The sequence below is a fragment of the Ursus americanus genome, chromosome 17 (genome assembly GCF_024610735.1).
Source record: "Ursus americanus isolate L20-20 chromosome 17, mUrsAme1.1.p, whole genome shotgun sequence".
NCBI classification, from domain to species: domain Eukaryota; kingdom Metazoa; phylum Chordata; class Mammalia; order Carnivora; family Ursidae; genus Ursus; species Ursus americanus.
This window is the reverse complement of record NC_142143.1, coordinates 48,527,857-48,546,020: the sequence shown is the minus strand read 5'-3', so window position 1 is coordinate 48,546,020 and position 18,164 is coordinate 48,527,857. Positions and strand designations below refer to the sequence as shown.

The following is an 18,164-nucleotide window of genomic DNA, read 5'->3' as shown; positions in this document are numbered from 1 at the left end:
CTCTGACATCCTACTTACATACCCAGGACTAACTGACAGCTACTAGTAGAAGAATTTCAAGGTCAGCGGAAAGATTCATTAGTCAAACAACTATCCATGCTGTTAAGTAAAGGAAACAATATGAGGGACCATCATTTTCAGCTGAGCTGTGTCTAAGGGATTTAAATAAACCACTTACATATCGGGAGCTTCAAGAGCTCAAATCAAGCAAAGTTTCTGGGAATGTTTTGAAAAGCCGATCGCATTCCATCTACTGCAAGGTCTTTGTAAGTTCATGGCCTGAAAGTTCTATTTCCTTCCGGATTTGGAAGTACTTTGGTTTCCAGATAGTATAGAAAAATCGGGCACTTGGAAATTGGAATAATTACAGCTAAATCCGGAAAGTTTTCCAGCTTGACCAAGTTCTATTAATTTGTGAACCATAAGAAGGAGGAGTAAAAGATACCTGCCAGCGTTTATGCTGTGGTCTGTTTCAGAGCAGTACCCTGAGTTCACACCTTGGGTCATAATGAGAAGTGAGTCACTGGGGGAAGGATGAAGAGCGGATCTGCCGAACAGCTTAGTGACTTTCTGGAATTTAAATATTAAGTGAAAAGACAAGGTCATAGGGCAGCCGAACATTGGCTTGTCTCTCTTTCGTCCGTATGGCTTTGATCATGCTACATCCTCCTTTGTGGCCAGGACTCCACAGAGAATCTCAGGGTCATGGCCTGTTGCCTATCAAGAGGTATAAACCTGCTGCTTAAATATGTGGAGCCCTCAGTTTGGGGGTTGGGCACGGAGGGGAGGTAGCCTCATACGTTCCACATTTCCCACATAACCCGAAGCAGACTAAACAAAACCAGTGTGAAATCTCATGACTTGATGCTGCTGTGGTTTTATTTTTTAAGCTGTAATCCATTCATTTGTATGTGTGTTTATTCCCAGGATTTACAGCTTTCTCCGTCTTTGGGGGAAGAGAATGTTTGAAACCTTTTGCAAGGGGTTTGCAGTAAGCAGTGGTCTGTGATTAAAGCCCCGGGTAGAGAGAGAGTGTGTGTGAGTGTGTGTGTGTGTGTGTGCGCACACATTCATGTGAGTGTGTGAGTGCCGGTTCGTGTGGGTTTTTTCCCTCCCGTTTGCTGCTCTTACGCAAAAGCGTCACACATGGTAGCATTTAGGAGCTCCTTCACAGCTGAAGTGTTTCAAACACTAATGAATGGAAGTTTGGTCATATGATGCAGACAAGCTTTAAGCACGCTTTGCTGAATGGTGTACTGTAGTGACCTGGGAAAGGAAGAGAGGTATAAATTGTGTCAGTTAGCCACCCAGACAAAATGAAGCCATGTGGAAAATCAAATCTATTAAAGTATGAAGACTGTTATAAGCTGTTTTAAGCTGGCCATTCTTAAAGGGGCTCAGTTTGCTGCAGGAGTAAATGTTTACCTCTTCTCCCAGATCTTTTTCACATGCCGTCTTATGAGACAGTGTGCAGCATTTGATAAAAATCATCCTCTCACTAACGACACTTTTATCAGAAATGTTTATTGTCTCCGCTTTACCACCCATGTCCTGAAAGGTACTGCACATTTGTTAAATAAGCAAAGGGAAAGAGAACCGTGCAGCTCAAGCCAGCTTGCAGAAACTCCAACAAATTCCAGAGCCATAAGGGATCGTGGAGGAAAAAAAAAAAAGAAAAGAAAAAGAGAAGGAAGAATTAGATTTATATGAAGAGGAGGCCCTGCAAAAACATATATATTAGATTTTCTCTGCTTGGCCAGCCCACCATTAAATGTTTGGTCAATGTGGATTTAGTATTGACGTCCAGCCGGTATGCCAAACTTTGCTCATTGTCTTAAAATGTGCTTTAATAAATACAAGGATGAAGAACTCGATTTAGAAAGGAAGTGAGTAGTCAGCTCTCGCCACCCTCTCCCAGGCGTGCCCAATTCCTGGCCCTACTCTGTCTGTAACTTTGGGTTCATTCCTTGCCATGTCTTGACTTTCTTGTCTATCAAATGGGAACAATAACAAAGCATGCCTAAAAGCATCTAGCAAAGGGACGCCTGGGTGGCTCAGTCGTTAGGCATCTGCCTTCGGCTCAGGGCGTGGTCCTGGTGTTATGGGATCGAACCCCACATCAGGCTCCTCCGCTATGAGCCTGCTTCTTCCTCTCCCACTCCTCCTGCTTGTGTTCCCTCTCTCTCTCTGGCTCTCTGTCAAATAAATAAATAAATAATCTTTAATAAAAAATTTTTTTAAAAAAGCATCTAGCAAGCATCATAAAAGTATCTGCTATGACTATGCCAATATCAGCAGGACGGGTTCATTTGTGTCTTAAGAAAGGATTTCCCTTTATTTTTTGCTTACTTGTGCACTGGTTTTTAAAACTGATGGCCGGCATGCTGTCGGGAAAAAATCTATCCATTTCTTTTTTACTCTAATTGGTGAGTAAGCTTACATTGGCCTGACATTCTCTGAACTGCAAACAATTGAATTTGCTGACCAGCCGCCATGATGTCAAGCCTTAAGTCAACAGCGGCTAATGACTGCTCTGGGAAAAAACAACACCTTGATTCCTCAATTACGGTTTAAGAAGGCCTGGGAATGAGGCCTTGCCAATCCTCCGCGTCCTCTTTTGAAGCCAGCATAATGGGCTGTGGAAACAGGTCATCTCCGAACCACCGGTAAGAACGGCCCACACGGTGTAATGGTTGTGTCTCTGTGTGTTCCAGGAGGAGACTGAAGAGACATCCTCACAAGAGTCCGCGGAAGAGGATTAGGGGGCGCCGACATGCAATTTCTACCTCAGCAGCAGTTGGATCTTTTGAAGGGAGAAGACACTGCAGTGACCACTTACTCTCTATTGCCATGGTCTTTCCACTTTCATCTGGGGTGGGGAAGGGAGGGGCGGGGGGCGGGGCGGGGGGTGGGGGGGGAGAAATCACATAACCTTAAAAAGGACTATATTAATCACCTTCTTTGTAATCCCTTCACAGTCCCAGGTTTAGTGAAAAACTGCTGTAAACACAGGGGACACAGTTTAACAATGCAACTTTTAATTACTGTTTTCTTTTTTCTTAACCTACTAATAGTTTGTTGAACTGATAAGCAAGAGCGGGTGGGTGAGGAAAAACTCTGAATCGGGTTTAGTCAATCACTGCACTGCACACAGACGAGAAAGTGTCACGCTGGTGACATCGGGCATTCCCGTAGGAAAGGCGCGGTGTTCGACACTGTGTACACGTCACCCACCGCCCAACCCGCTCGCCATAGCGAAGCTTCTGTTAGAACACCAAAGATAGGACTAGATACTACTTCTCTCTTTTTCATATAATCTCGTAGACACTTACTTGATGATTTTTTAACTTTTATTTCTAAGTAAGACGAAATGCTGATGTACCCTTTCGTTCAGCTAACAAACCAGAAAAGGTTATGTTCATTTTTCAAAAAGGGAAGGAAGCAAGCAAATATTGCCAACTCCTCTGTTGATGGATATCACACGTATCAGCAGGAGTAAGAACTTGACTCATGGCACTCGTTTTCAGGAAAACACTCATCCGGGTAAAACCTACTTCCTACAGAGCCAAACGCCATTTAGCAATAAATCACACTTGTTACCTTCAAAGCATGTAAGGAACCTCGACAAGCAAAATTATCCTTTTGGTCATTTAATGAGAAGGTACAACAGAATAATGCATGATGAACTCACCTGAATGACGAGGTGGGAGGAGCGAAATCTAAATTTCTTTTGCTGTAGTTATACTCCAATTGAAAAAAACAAAAAAAAAGCAGGCTCTCTCTCTCTCTCTCTCTCTCTTCCCCTCTCTTCATTGTGTATCAGTTTCCGTGAAAGACCTAAATACCACTTACCTCAAATCAAGCGTATGTATTACTTCAAGTAATACGTTTTGACATAGGATGGTTGACTGAGGTGCTTGACTTTTGGCTTCAGTTCACCGTCTCTTCATTCAAACTGCACTTTTAGCCAGAGATGCAATAATATATCCCCACTACTCAATACTACCTCTGAATGTTACAATTAATTTACAGTCTAGTACTTATTACATGCTGCTATACACAAGCAATGCAAGAAAAGAAACGTAACGGGCAGGTGATGTCCATCATCGCGGTTCTTTTTCTACACGTCCTTACAGTTAAAGCAGCAGTCTCCTTACTGTGTTTCAGCATGGCTATGTATTTTTCTATTTTTTTTTAATTAAAATTTTACAAATACTTGTTTCAGCTTCTCTGCTAGATTTCTACGTTAACTTGAATATTGTTGTTGGTTTTTTTTTTTAACCAAGTCGCTCCTAGGTTCTTAAGGATAATTTTCCTCAGTCACACTACACAGCACACAAAATTTGACTGTAATGTTTCAATCTTAGCCTCCAAGTTTGTACCTCAAAATGCGTTGTTTAAGGAAATGGACTAATTGACTTGCAAAGACCTACCTCCAGACTTCAAAAGGCATGAACTTGTGAAACTTGCAGCACTCATGTTTGTCAATGTCTGAAACTGTTCAGACTGCCGCTAGCCCTAGTCCAAACTATTTTTGTAAGAGACGTTTGATAGAAAGGAACGCATTTTTTACATACTTCCTGCAAAGAAATAGATAAAATAAAAGCCAACCCTTCAAAGAAACTTGAAGCTTTGTAGGTGTGATGCAACCAGCTCAGCTTTTGCATGATGCAATCAAAAAATATGTGTTGTTAAGATTCGTCGAATATGAGAAAATGCTTGACAGATATTTTCATGTATTTTACACAAATGTGATTTTTGTAAAATGTCTCAACCAGATTTATTTTAAACACTTCTTATGTAGAGTTTTTATTGCTTTCTCTCCTAGTGAGTGTGCTGACTTTTTAACATGGTATTATCAACTGGGCCAGGAGGTAGCTTCTCATGACGGCTTGTGTCGGGATGGCTTTCAGTACTGAAGCCAAATGAAACTCAAAACCATCTCTCTTCCAGCCGCTTCAGGGAGGTCATTTCAGAGGCCACATACCTCTCTGAGACTGGCAGATGGCTCACGGTTGTGAATCACCAAAGGAGCTACGGAGAGAATTAAAACTCAACCTTACTGTTAATGTGCATTAAATAAGCAAATAAACAGTGGCTCATAAAAATAAAGGGTCCCATTCCATATCCTCGGTTGGGCCTTTTCGAAACCTCATTGGCCAGCTCATAAAACTAAAGCAAGTTGCGCAAGCTGGCCAAACTCGGAGCACCGAGCGATTTCCATCTCTGATGAAGTTACTCTTTTATTTCTTATACGTTGTACAATCAAAACACACTACTACCTCTTAAGCCCCAGTATACCTCATTTTTCATACTGAAAAAAAAAAAGCTTGTGGCCAATGGAACAGTAAGAACATCATAAAATTTTTATATATATAGTTTATTTTTGTGGGAGATAAATTTTATAGGACTGTTCTTTGCTGTTGTTGGTCTCGGCTAAGTAAGACTGGACATTTAACTTTTCTACCATTTCTGCAAGTTTAGGTATGTTTGCAGGAGAAAAGTATCAAGACGTTTAACTGCAGTTGACTTTCTCCCTGTGCCTCTGAGCGTCTTCTAACTTTATTCTTTGTTCTTCATGTAGCATTGCTGTCTGTGATTGTACTTTGAATCGCTAGCTTGTTGAAAATATTTCTTTAGTGGATTATCACTGTCTGTTCTACACAATAAACATAACAGCCTCTGTGATCCCCATGTGTTTGGATTCCTACTCTTTGTCATAATGCCATTAAACGCGTAATAAAGTTTGGTCAAAACAGGTCATGGAGAGAGACATTCATTCGCAAGTCGTTTTTTCGCACCCCCCTGCACGTTGTGCGCCCGCACCACTACGAACACTGACGTCACGTTTTCAAGTATTGTACTTCTTAAATCAACTGCCCTAGAGTCACCTTCCACGGTCTGGCATTTAATCCTACACAGGACCTTAGAATAAATGTAAAGGAAGAAGACACTGTAGTTCAAAACTAGAGAATTTCTACTGAAGGCTGGCATCTGCGATGTTGCTAAGGGGAAATAGCTGGTGATATGCTAGTTATCTTTCAAGTACCATTTGCAGGAGAGCCAAAAGTTTGGTGAGGAGTATAAGAAATGAAAGACACAGAGTTTCTCTGGATAGGAGTCTCTTATTTTATAAGAATCATAAATAAGCAGGGTCAGAATGACTCCACCAAGTTCCAGGTCGCCTTTACATATCAACTGCTGATCGTGAATAAATCCAGGATTCTTCCCAGGCAAAAATCTTCTGCTTTGGGCTGCCACCACCACTGCCACTAAAACCCTTCATTTAGCTTCTTCAGCAGGACTTACCCACATGAAAACATCTCCTGTTGGGGAATTTATTGTCAAATTTATTACCTGACTCTTTCATTCATTTATTTTCATAGCCAGTATTCTGTGAGTGCCTACTTTGTGCTAAGTCCCGCACCAAGAGGCCCTTCAAAAGATCATCTCCTTGGAGAAAATCACGCAGGTGCAGAAATCCAGGCAGCATGCGCAAAGAACCAAATATATTGCTTAGGAAACAAATTGCAAGGATTAGGGGGAGGGAAAGCCATTTCCTGCTGGAGTGGATCATTAGTTCAGCCCTATTGATAGACCAAATGTAGCTAATACAACCCATATTTAGCCTCTTCATTTTTATTATTATAGAAAAACACATAAGAAGAAATTACTTCTGGAAAATGAAAATACACCAACAGAGACTCTTTGGCTTGAAAAAAGAAAGAATAAGAAAGGAAGTGCCACACCCAGAATAGAATAAGTAGGTGAAGAGGGTAAAATGTTTACCATGGTGTAGAGTGGACACTCATTAAATGATCCCTGAATTAGGTTTTCTTTTTCATTTTAGAAAAATTATGTTGCTTTCACACAGTAAACAGTACACTTATGAAAGTTATTATGTGAAGAAGCATTTTAAGTTTAAACCTAAGTTCAAGGAGGGTGTCCATAAAAATCAGCCAATGCATTCAAATCACAGTGGAGCCCCTAGTATGTGCCCAATATTGTTTGGGGTGATAAAGGTAAACGAGATTTCATCCCTGCCCATCAAGAGCCAGAACTTCTCACCGGGGAGCTGGACCCAAGGGGGAGGGGAGCTGCGTAAATAGAACCTTACTGAGTTACCCTGAAGGTGGTTGGAGGCATCCTGACCTCTCCGCCAATACCAGAGATGAATTGCTGGCCCTCTCACAAAAGGGGTTTTGCGTTACCAACAGGGAGGGATCCCGCGCTATAGGAACAACGAGTCTCAGCCTGTGTAGCATTTCATATGTGGGGTGTGGGTAGAGGGGGTGGTTTTTCAACAGGGCTAGGAGTACTCAACTCTTTGGTGAATTCAGGAATGGGAAGTGCTTTAGAAGTATGGGCAGTAATAAAAACAACCAAAGAATGAATGACATTGCCATCTGCGCGATGTGATGCGAGCTCACGCCACAGATGAGTGAATGAAACTTCAGAAAGGGAAAGCGATAGGAAGCTCAGGAGTGGAGAAGAGGACCGAATGGACATGCTTCTTATCAAGCGTGGTTTACATAAGATAACTTTTGATTGAGGGGCGCCTGGGTGGCACAGCGGTTAAGCGTCTGCCTTCGGCTCAGGGCATGATCCTGGCGTTATGGGATCGAGCCCCACATCAGGCTCCTCTGCTATGAGCCTGCTTCTTCCTCTCCCGCTCCCCTTGCTTGTGTTCCCTCTCTCGCTGGCTGTCTCTATCCTGTCGAATAAATAAATAAAATCTTTAAAAAAAAAAAAAAGATAACTTTTGATTGAATGAGACTGATTCTCAGAGTTAGGTAGGGTCACCCTTGAGCAATCACTCTTCAGATCTAGGAAATCTGGCGTAAAGGGGGAAGAGAAGTTGAAAAGAATCAAAGTTACTTGTGAAATATGGAATTCAGACGGGTAATGTCCAGACAGTCAAAAGGCAACAACAGAGGTCTACACCCCCAGTCTGAGTTTAGCCATCCGTGAAACTGGGCGGTCTGCACTCTGCCTGCCGTATGGGAAATGGCTGTGGGCCGGACCCTCTGCCTGGCTCGCTGTGCCTCCATCCTCTCCTCCTCATTCAGGACCCCACTCACGCTCAGCCAGCCCAGCCTCTGCCCTACTCTCATACCAAGGCCCGGGTACAGGTCAGCGAGCAAGAGTTGGGTTCTCACCTTCTGCCTCTGTGCTGGATTCACAACCTTGATAACTCCCGGCCACCCCATTTGTCCAGTGTTGACAGGAGTACAGAGAAGGGATTAGGGCCCTGGGAAGGCTGGTGGGAGGAAGGCGATGCCCTTGCCTTCCCAGGGCCCAAATCCCTTCCCTGTACTTCCATCAAGACTGGGGCTGACCCCTTGTGACCGGCTACTCCCGTGTCCTCTTCTCCTGTCATCTGATTACCTATTTTCTCACTTTGGATTTCGCCTCTTTTGTGGCTGCCCTAATCCTGGCTGAAATATACCTTCTTGGAAATGTGGGATAACACCATTTGAAAATGCTCCTTCGCCAGACCCTAGACAGTGGGGTGCCTACTTTGGAAGAAACTCGCTGGAGTGGGGGTTGGGGGCAGAGGAATGGTAGCCGCAGATCAAGCCCTGTCCTCGGCTGCCCTAGAGAGATGGGAGGAAAGAGGAGCCCTATGAAAGCGCGGCCACAACTGTCCCCGGAGTACTCGAGGTCTCAGAACCACCGGGGTCCTCTCAAGCCGTGTTCCTGATTGGTGTGTGCCTCTGCCGGGCATGGCAGCCACGTCTTAGAGGAACCTAAAGAAGAGGAGTTCCTGTTTAAGCAACAGCCCTCCGAGATCAGCTGTTCACTTCAGTTAGCATTGAAATTCAGGTAATTCAATCGCCTTTCGAAAGCGTGTGATGGCTGACGTCCAGGGACACTGGACAAGGCATCCCATGCCCCGGAGCTGCAACAGGTGTGAACCCTGGAACTCGACTGCCTAGGTGTGAATCCTGGCTCTGCCCCTAACTAGCTGGGGCAGCTTGCACAACCCATATAACAGTCGCGGGATCCATTTGTTCATTTTTCAGGAGAAATAATAACCTCTGCCTAAAAAGGCTGTTAAGAGGATTAAATAAGTCAGCACATGTGAAATGATTAAGAGCACTTGGCATATAGGAGATGCTCCCCAGTGCTGGCTATTATTTCTTTTAGCCTGCTTCTGGCTGCAGGGTGGGCTTAAAGCTAACATTTTTTCCTCTGGTTTCTATCATTATTTGAGCTTTGGCACACAAAGGATATCTAGACATCGTGGGCAAAAAGGTATCCGGGTTTTCAAACCCCATTTTTGGTTGTACATTCTATGCACAGAAAGCATTAATATATATACAGGCTCCTTTTTCCCACTGGGGTTTGCACTGTATTTGACCTCAGTTGATTTGCTCACTGAAGAATCACCAATGAAAAATCAGCAAAATGCAAATTGCCTCCATTACAGCCCAAGTCTTGGGGATCCCTGACGCCCCACAGCTTCGTGTGCTTAAGGGGACACTCACTTTCTGCCATTGCAGTCCTGCCATCAGCCCTGGTCGCTCCAGGCGCTTGTCTTTGGCGTTGGTGAAAGTATCACAGTGTTGGGGTCCTGACCCTCCTGGTCTCCCTCCTCCTGCCTGGTGCATAGCACCCAACTCCTATTAATCCTTCCAATTCGAGCCGCTAACTGTAACCACCCACCTAGAAGACCTAAACCCAATGTACTTCTGCAGCCAGCCTTCGCACCTCCTCTTCCGGCTGCCTCATTGTCTTTTTCTGCCCTGTCCTCTTCCCCCCGATTCTGCAGCCCCTTAGATTTCCCTCAGCTAAATCTCAATGCATTGGCCTCCTTGGACCTGGAATAACTGACTACTTCCTGGCATACTGGAAGGGAAAAGGAGAGTGAACAAGGAGACAGATTGTTCCTGCTTTTTATTTTCTCTGATGACGAATCAGAGCCGGGATGAGATGAGGGGGCTCATGCCCATGTCCACCTGCACCGCCATAGCCCAGCGGCCCCTGCACCGGAGAGGAGTGGCTGGATTAGCCAGGGCTCCTTCAACTGCAAGGAGTATGAGCCTAGTTCACAATGGCTTAAGCCAAAAAGAAAATATTAGCTGACATAGCCGAGACATCCGGGCTACCGGATCTTTAGCGCGATTTGATCCAGGGACCCACGGGATGCGGGCAGGGTCTGATTTTGTGGAGTCCTCAGTTCGGCTTTTCTCTCTCTTTGGTGCCTTGTCAGATAGCTTCTGCTCTAGGCCTGGCAAGGTGGCTGCTGGAAGTCACAGATCCACATCCTGGTGGCCTAGCAACCTCTAGGGCAGTTGTGCTGTGTTTTGTTTTCCAGGATTTCCAGCAAAATCTTGGGGTTGAGTATTTTGGGGGTGACCTGGATCATAGGCTCATCATGTACCCATCATTCTGGCCAGGGGAAAGAAAACACATATTGGCCAGATGTGGGTCACATATCTGCCCCCCTGAGCCGGTCTGGGAGCGCTTGGCAGGGAGAGGTGGGCCTCCCCTGTGTGAAACATGAAATGGGCGATGCCCCAAAAGAAAAATCCACGTGCACTTCCAGAAGGGAAACGGGAAGGAGGAAAAGCGCAGCTGCTTGCTCTGGTGATGCATGCAGCAAGGCTCCCTGAAGACGCAGGAAGGGAGGTGAGATCCGTGCGCACAAGGCCCCACAGAGTTTCAGGCTCTAGCATCAACATGAAGAGAAGCCTGGGACCCCGGCAGTGGACGTCACAGGGCCAAGAAAGCAACGTTGTTTTAAGGACCCAAGATGTTGCTGCTTTTTACCAGGGCACAACTCAGCCCATCGTGACAGAAACAAAGACTGACAAATCTTTTTCCTTCCTCATTTTTCACTTAACAAAGCACTTCTACAAATTTCATTTCTTTTCATCTTCATCACCAAGAATGGCATAGCAGATATTATTACTATCGTTGTTGTTATTATTATTATTATTATATTTATTTTACAGGGGCTGTTAACTGAGGCTCAGAGAGCATAAATGACCAGCCTGGGGAGACAGAGCTAGGAAAAGCAGAGCCATTATGGAACCTGAGGCCCCTTGACTAGCTCCACGCTCTCTCCTCTGGACTAATGCCGATCTAGAATATCTTACGCAATCGCTGCTCAGAATAAAACTGCTCTTGGGTGCAAACCCCGAACATCCTTAATTCTAGCTCCCCAGACTCCAGTGTGATTTAGCGAAGTCGGCTTTCTGGGAGATCACTGTAATTACAGAACGCTCGGTCTCCGAGTCTTCACTCCCAACCACCAGAGTTCTTTCATCCCACGGCACAGCATCTATCTGAACCCGACTACTTGTCCCATTTATGAATCCAAGAATATGCCTCAGGAGAACGTGAGCTCCAACAGATTTAAGGAATTATCCAAACTGCAGCAAGCAAGCTGGCTGGAGAACCCAGAACATTCTTCGGGGCCACCAGAGTTTAAAGTCCCAGGCCTTTATCTTTAGTTTAGTCACCCAATCTGTAGGCTCAACCAAGTTCCCTGTGGACTTGTACTCTTAAATCAGGCACGTGGCAGGCTGATATATGGCCATTATTTATTACAATGGGATACATTTAGCCATAAAACAATTATGTTCGGCCTAATCCCCAGCTGATTTAATACTGTCATGGAAAATAAAAGCCACAATTCAACCAGCTAATGAAAATGTGAAACTTTCACAAATCCTCAGTTATATTGTACTGCCTGTCCAACGATTGCAGAAGTCATCTTTGCAAAACCAAGATTTCCAAATACCTCTCGAATGTGGCTGTCCTCTCTTCATTTCCATTGTCACCACTGCAAGCCAAGCCACCACCACTCTTGGGCGCTCTGACTGTGTAGTGGCGCCCCGTTTAATTCTTTCTCTACCCACAGCAAGTGAGGGCTTTCTAAAAGCACAAATCTAAGGCTGTCAGATAAAATTCAAAATCTCTCCTACGGCCCAAGTCCTGTAGCCCGGTTTGGCTCCTGCTTCCTTCTCCGGCCTGAGCTCTTACCAACCCCCCTCACTGGCTGACCTTCCTAGGAGAGCTTGGAATGCACCAGTCTCTTCTCTGTAACCCTGAACACTCTCTCAGGGGCTCTGAACACCCTCTGCCTGGAGAGCTTTTCCTTGTCCTGGCCCCTCTCCTACCCTAGCAAACCTCCTCCTCGTTCTTCCAGTCTCATTTTAAATGCTTCTCCAGGGTGCCGTCTCTGCCTGTCTCACTGCTTGCACTCTCACCTCCACGCAGCCAGCTTCTCCAGGGTATGTTCCCTTGGCACATTCTGGACTTCTCCCTTCTGGCAATTACCGCTTTGATCTTTGTGTAATGCGCTGCGGGGACAACACAAGCATTGCCTCACCACGTCTGCATCCCTACCACCTGGCACAGTGAATGGCCACACTAGCCCCTCTGAAAGTACTCGAAGGAATGAACCATGCTCGGTCACCCCCGGGACTGAGCAGATAGAGTCTCCCTGGCGGTTCATCACATGGCCTTTGTCCAGATCTCTCCAGCCCTCTGGCACCCCACTGACCTTCATTCAGGTCTCACTTTTCCTCCCCTATGCAGGGCTCTGCACCCCAAGCCTCTCTCTGTTGCCTCCCCATCACTCCCTCAACACATCCAACATAATCATTCATCTGCTCCATTTCTGTTCATTCAACTTTCTGCCCACATGCTCATTTTGAAAAACCAACTGATTTTTTTTAAATGGATTAACAACAAATGCTACACAGACACCCAGCACAGTGTCTCAGAGAGAGTGGGTACCCGAAGCAAACCGTGGTTGCGTCACACTCCTCAGCATCGATTTTATTTTCCTTTGCTAACAGGGCACCCGAACTTCTGTTTGGTTCAGGGACAGGCGCATAGTCCGTCATAAACCCAGGAGACTTACTGTCAGCACTTTTCTGGGGCCAACTAGGAAAGTGAGCCTTTCTCACTCTGGCAGAACTAAAGCTAGGAGGACGCACGCCTCTAACTTCGGAGGGAAGAATGGTAAGAGGGGAGGCATGTTGCCATCCATCCATGAAGCCAGCACGGGCGAAAGTGGAGACAAGATTGGGAGACAGACCAAGTGCTGAAGACCTTATTTGACCCACTGGATTCTGTTGTGCTGGAAGGCTCATAAAGTTTCCTTTCTTGAAGTGTGTCAGAGTTGGGTTTTTTTCACTTGCACCCAGAAGAATCCCAACTATGGCGTAAGTTAGAGAACGAGTAGGTGAAGGAACACAGGGGAAGGCAGGAACTGCCCTTCAGTAGGCCTTCCTCCTCGTCTTGGTTCTCCAGCTCTCAGAGTGAGACCTTGGACAAAGCTCTGAGTTTCTGTTTCCTTATCTACAGACTGAGGATAGTGGTTCGATCCACCTTTAATTTTCCTTCTAGGTTTAAAAGGCTAGGATTCTAGGGGCACCTGGGTGGCTCAGCCATTAAGCATCTGCCTTCGGCTCAGGTCATGATCCCAGAGTCCTGGGATCGAGCCCCGCATCGGGCTCCCTGCTCGGCAGGAAGCCTGCTTCTCCCTCTCACACTCCCCTTGCTTGTGTTCCCTCTCTCGCTGTCTCTCTCTGTCAAATAAATAAATAAAATATTAAAAAAAAAAAAAGTCTAAGATTCTCTGATACTAAGATATCCCCAAAACCTAACACAAAGGAATGAGTTCTAAGTGGAGCAAATCTGCAAGAGAGGCCTATAGTATTAGAGGGGGGAAGGCTTCCTGGCTCTCCCACATCTCACGTGTGCACAACTTCCTATTATAGTTCCAGGTTAGAGAAACAAGCAACTTCCTGGGCTGATAATAGAACCTACTGGAATTTGAAGCCAATAGACAGCAAAATAGCAACCTCAGGGTCAGCAGCAGTTTCATGAGAGAGACTGTCTACCTCACAGCTGCTGGAGATGGTGTGCACCTGTGTATATATTACTCTAAGTTAACCATGCCTGGGAGATACGGCTTTTCTTAAACTTAAGATAATATAAAAATGCAATCAGTCATAATTAAGCATAAATAATAATCATTATTATAATAACAATTATAACTCGAGCCAGAGACTAGTTCTCAAAGTAGAGTTAGTAAAGAAAGTGAATGAGGGGCACCCGGCTGCCTCGGTCAGAAGAACATGTGACTCTTGATCTTGGGGTTGTGGGTTCGAGCCCCATGTTGGGTGTAGAGATTACTAAAAAATAAATAAACTTAAAAAAAAGAAAGTGAATTAAACATAACGTATTATCACACTTGGATAAATGAAAGATAATGTGTCTGTTGTTCTGGTCGTAATGGACAACATGATAAAGATTTGTGACCAACACTGTTTCAACTTTTAAGTCTATGTGTCTCTGGAACACCATTTGCATCAAAGATACATTCTGTTTGAAAGCAGTACTTTGCTTACAGAAGAAACAACTGCCATATAAAAATTGGCATTGAGGCAGAGTCTAGTCTTACATATCAATGAAAAATTTCCTACAATTATTGTTAATAGCGTCCTGATGTATCCGTTGTCTTTCAGAGTTACCTAAACTGAAAATCCAGCATCATACATAAAACACATAAGCCACCACATAAGCCAAGTAGAATAATTCTTTCTTCTCACTGCTCATTTGCATGTCCAGAAGGCAGTTCCAAACCATGGTTTTCTTTGATTTGTTATTCCTTAACCTGTCCCATAACTTGCACTAAAAAAATGAAATCTTGCCCAGCTTGGCAGTAATCACAGAAGGACCACATCCCCTTAAACCATCGTCTTGCCACTAGCCTTAGCTTCAAATTTTAAGACAACCTTTAAAGTTCTATTTCAACTTTTTCAAATCATTCGTGAGGGCATTCAGTGCCTATTAGCTCTGGTCCAATGAAGAGCAATAGAAAAAGCAGGAAGTAACCATGATGCTTCCAGGACAACTCATGCCCCAGTGGGGGGGGGGGGAGGCTGCACGGGAAACATTGCTCTTCACGTAACCCAGAACCCGATCGCCTGATGAGGCAAATTCATTTTCCACGTGGTCTTCGTTAACTATTACTCAAAGGCTCTGAAGAAGTAACAACTTTCCCTCCCCTATGTGTCAAACCCTGAGGACGAGGCTAGGTTATAGCAGGAGGAGCAAACCGTTTTGAAAATATTTTTACTTTCTTCTTTCACGGGGCTATAAAATTATGGGGTGCATTCTCACTTGACTTAGGAAAGTGCTGGAGAAAAAGAGCTTAGGAAATACTCATTTCCTACCAAGCACAGGAAAGAGGCACAGCCTTCTATCTCTTTTTCCTCTGGCTTTGGGATTGAAGCCAATATTCTGAACTCATGAGCCTTTGACTTTGTAACTGTGAAGCTCAGCTATGCAGTTGTTCCGGTTGTGAGTGTGGACACACACTCAGTCTCTGCAGACTACGTGGGAACCGTATACAGTGACAGTTGCTTTCATTCATTCATCCGTTCATTCGTCCACGCGACCATTCATTCTTCCAACGGATGTTTACTGAACCCCTACTTTGTACCAGGGCTCTCCGCCACGTCCCGGAGCCAGCAAGACGAATAGTTCGGTCTCTGCCCACCGGGAGCGTCAGATTCAGCAGAGACGAAAAATAAACGGTGGTGACAATGCAGTATGGGAAGCGAAGTATTAGGGGGGTGCTCCAGAAGCTTCAGGAAGTACAGGAGTCCCATTTAGGTCGTGTCATGGCCCAGAAAGTCTCCTGGAGGGAGGACACATCTAAACTGAAGCCTGAAAGGTGGGAAGGAGTTGAGCCAAGGAAAAGGAAGAAGGGGAAGGAGAGGCGGCTCCCAATAGATCCCTGGCACAGTCTGAACACCAGAAACATCTAAATAAAAGAATCGTGCTTAAAAAATGTTTTTAACACCTAGCAATGTTAAATTTCACCTCTGGAATGATTGAGGAATGACTTGCTGTGGTGACTGGCTCCACGTGTGTCTGAACAACGGGTGGCTGACCGCGTAGCAGAAAATCCCAGCCCAGCCAGGAGGAGGCTGACCAGCCGAGGCCCAGTATGGACTCTGTCAGGAGTCATTTCATGTTGTGAAAACCACATAGATTTCCTGAATCAAAGGTCACTTATCCTCCAGATGAAGAGACTGCAAGAGAAACGTGGAGTGGAGAGAAGAGTGGCAGGAAAGTAAGCAGATGACACCGACAGATGTTTCCAGAAGAGTTTCCACACAATTTTCCCTTCACCTTCTACAGTTCCGGTTGCAACAAATCCCGTTGGCAGGCACGTTGGCAGTTCTACAAGCATTTCCTAGAGAATAAAAACTTTATTTAAAAAATATTTGTGGGATGTTTTTTTTCTTGCATTTTAAGGACGTGAGGAGGCATATCAAATTTATATCTTTGTTATGAGGATTGATAAGTGGAATTTATTCAACTGAGTTTGAGTTACTAAATATTTATATTTTTGGACTGAGGGTAGGTTTTTTCCTAGTTTTAGGTTAAATCCAGATGTTTTCAATCCATGCAAAATGACAACAGATATATAATACATTCTCCAATAATCCATTGTAAAGCTTAGCACAATGCCTGGCATGTAATAAGTGCTCAATAAATTTTAGCTATTATTATCATGGATATGACATATTTACAGTAAATAAATTTAAAAAATGCTTTTTAAGACATACACTCTTTTTTTTTTAATAAAACTAACTGTTCAGGCACATGGTGAAAAAAGCAAGTAGTTCCCAAAAAATTATGAACACCAACAGTGACTGTCTGCTTGCGCTCCTGTCGTCCATCCCATCCCCGAGATGCCGTTCAGGGCCTTTAATTCCATTAGTGGTGCCTGCAGGTGGTTGCCTCGGATTTCTAAGTTATAGGCTTTACATCTTTTTATTGATGAACCAATTGGAGGCATTATCCACGGACTTCTTTCCATCTCAGATGAGGCTCTAGGTCTCAGGCGTCATTGACTTATGTATTCGCTCAACAAATAATTACCGAAGACCTACCGTGCCAAGCACCAGCCAGGCACCGAGGATGCCACCGTGAACAAAGGTGACAGAGCTCCTTGCCTTGGGGGCCTGACATTCCCGTGGGGAAGGCAGAGTTTAGATAAACACGTACAGTGTGTAATAGGTCAGGTGGTTACAAGTTCAATGGAGAAGAACTGAATAGGGAGGGAGAACACGGCGCTGAGCGGAAGGGCTGCGGTTTGAAGAGGTTGGTCAGGGAATGTCTCACTGAGAAGTTGATTATTTGAACAGACTCTAACCTTGGGAGATTTCCTTTTCCTTTGATACTTTCTTCACCTTCATTTTCTCTCTTCTGTCTTTTAGGATACTCCATTGGTCAGATGTTGACCCTGCAGTTTAATCCTTCACACCGCTGGGATTTTCTTGTATATATTTTTCTGTCCTTATCATTTTGTTGTGTTTTCTGGGACATTTTCTTGATTTTATCTTTTTAACTCTTCATACACCAGGTATGTGGAGGTTATTTTTTTCTGAGATTCTTCAGGTCTCCTGGGAAGTGACCTCTGACTTCTTGGCTCGGTACAGAAACGAGGCTATTGATATCTTATGTCCAAAGAAATGGATGGCAGTCAAATGACTCATATTATCTCCCTGTGTCAGTTCTATGCCTAAATATCACTTGCCACTCTGCCTGGCATTCCAAAATGCTTAGTCCTTCTAGGATTCCTCTGGGAAAATCTGATTTCTTTTGTCTCTGTCTCCCTCTGTGTGTAGTCAAAAAGACAGCCTCCCCTACTTTGCTAAATTTGCTAAATCGGTATTCCAAGATTGTGTAGAAATCTCGTATCTGCCATTGACTCCAGTTCCATTCTTTTTATTCTCATGGATCCATACTTTTTATATGGTTTTACTAAGATTCTAATGGGGTCTAGAGAAAAAGAGGAAGTTAGTGTGTTGGTTAATCTACCATCTATAATTGGACATCCATGTATAATTTTTAAAAGCATTCATTGATTGTTATACTTTCCATCATATATATACACATTTACATACATTTTTCCATATATTTAACTCAAACATTTATTATACTTGCATATATGTATGTAAATATATGTATATACAAATATAAATATATGTATATATGTATTTGTGTGTGTATATGTGTGTGTGTGTGTGTGTGTGTGTATGAGCATGTGTGTATAATTTTTTTTCCATCCTTCCACTCTTTGGGAGTTAAGATATGTAAACTCAAGAAATATCATCAAT

The 18,164-nt window shown here is 44.2% G+C and overlaps 1 protein-coding gene across 1 annotated transcript in view; it reads left to right on the top strand.

The window, feature by feature from the left end:
• Positions 1-5,763, top strand: part of HMGA2 (high mobility group AT-hook 2) — a 140,777-nt gene extending 135,014 nt beyond the window's left edge. The window contains exon 5 of the mRNA XM_045789650.2: positions 2,715-5,763. Within this exon, the coding sequence (XP_045645606.1) occupies positions 2,715-2,762 (48 nt within the window). The 3' untranslated portion in view covers positions 2,763-5,763. The remainder of the gene's footprint in view (positions 1-2,714) is intronic.
• Positions 5,764-18,164: the final 12,401 nt, after the last annotated feature.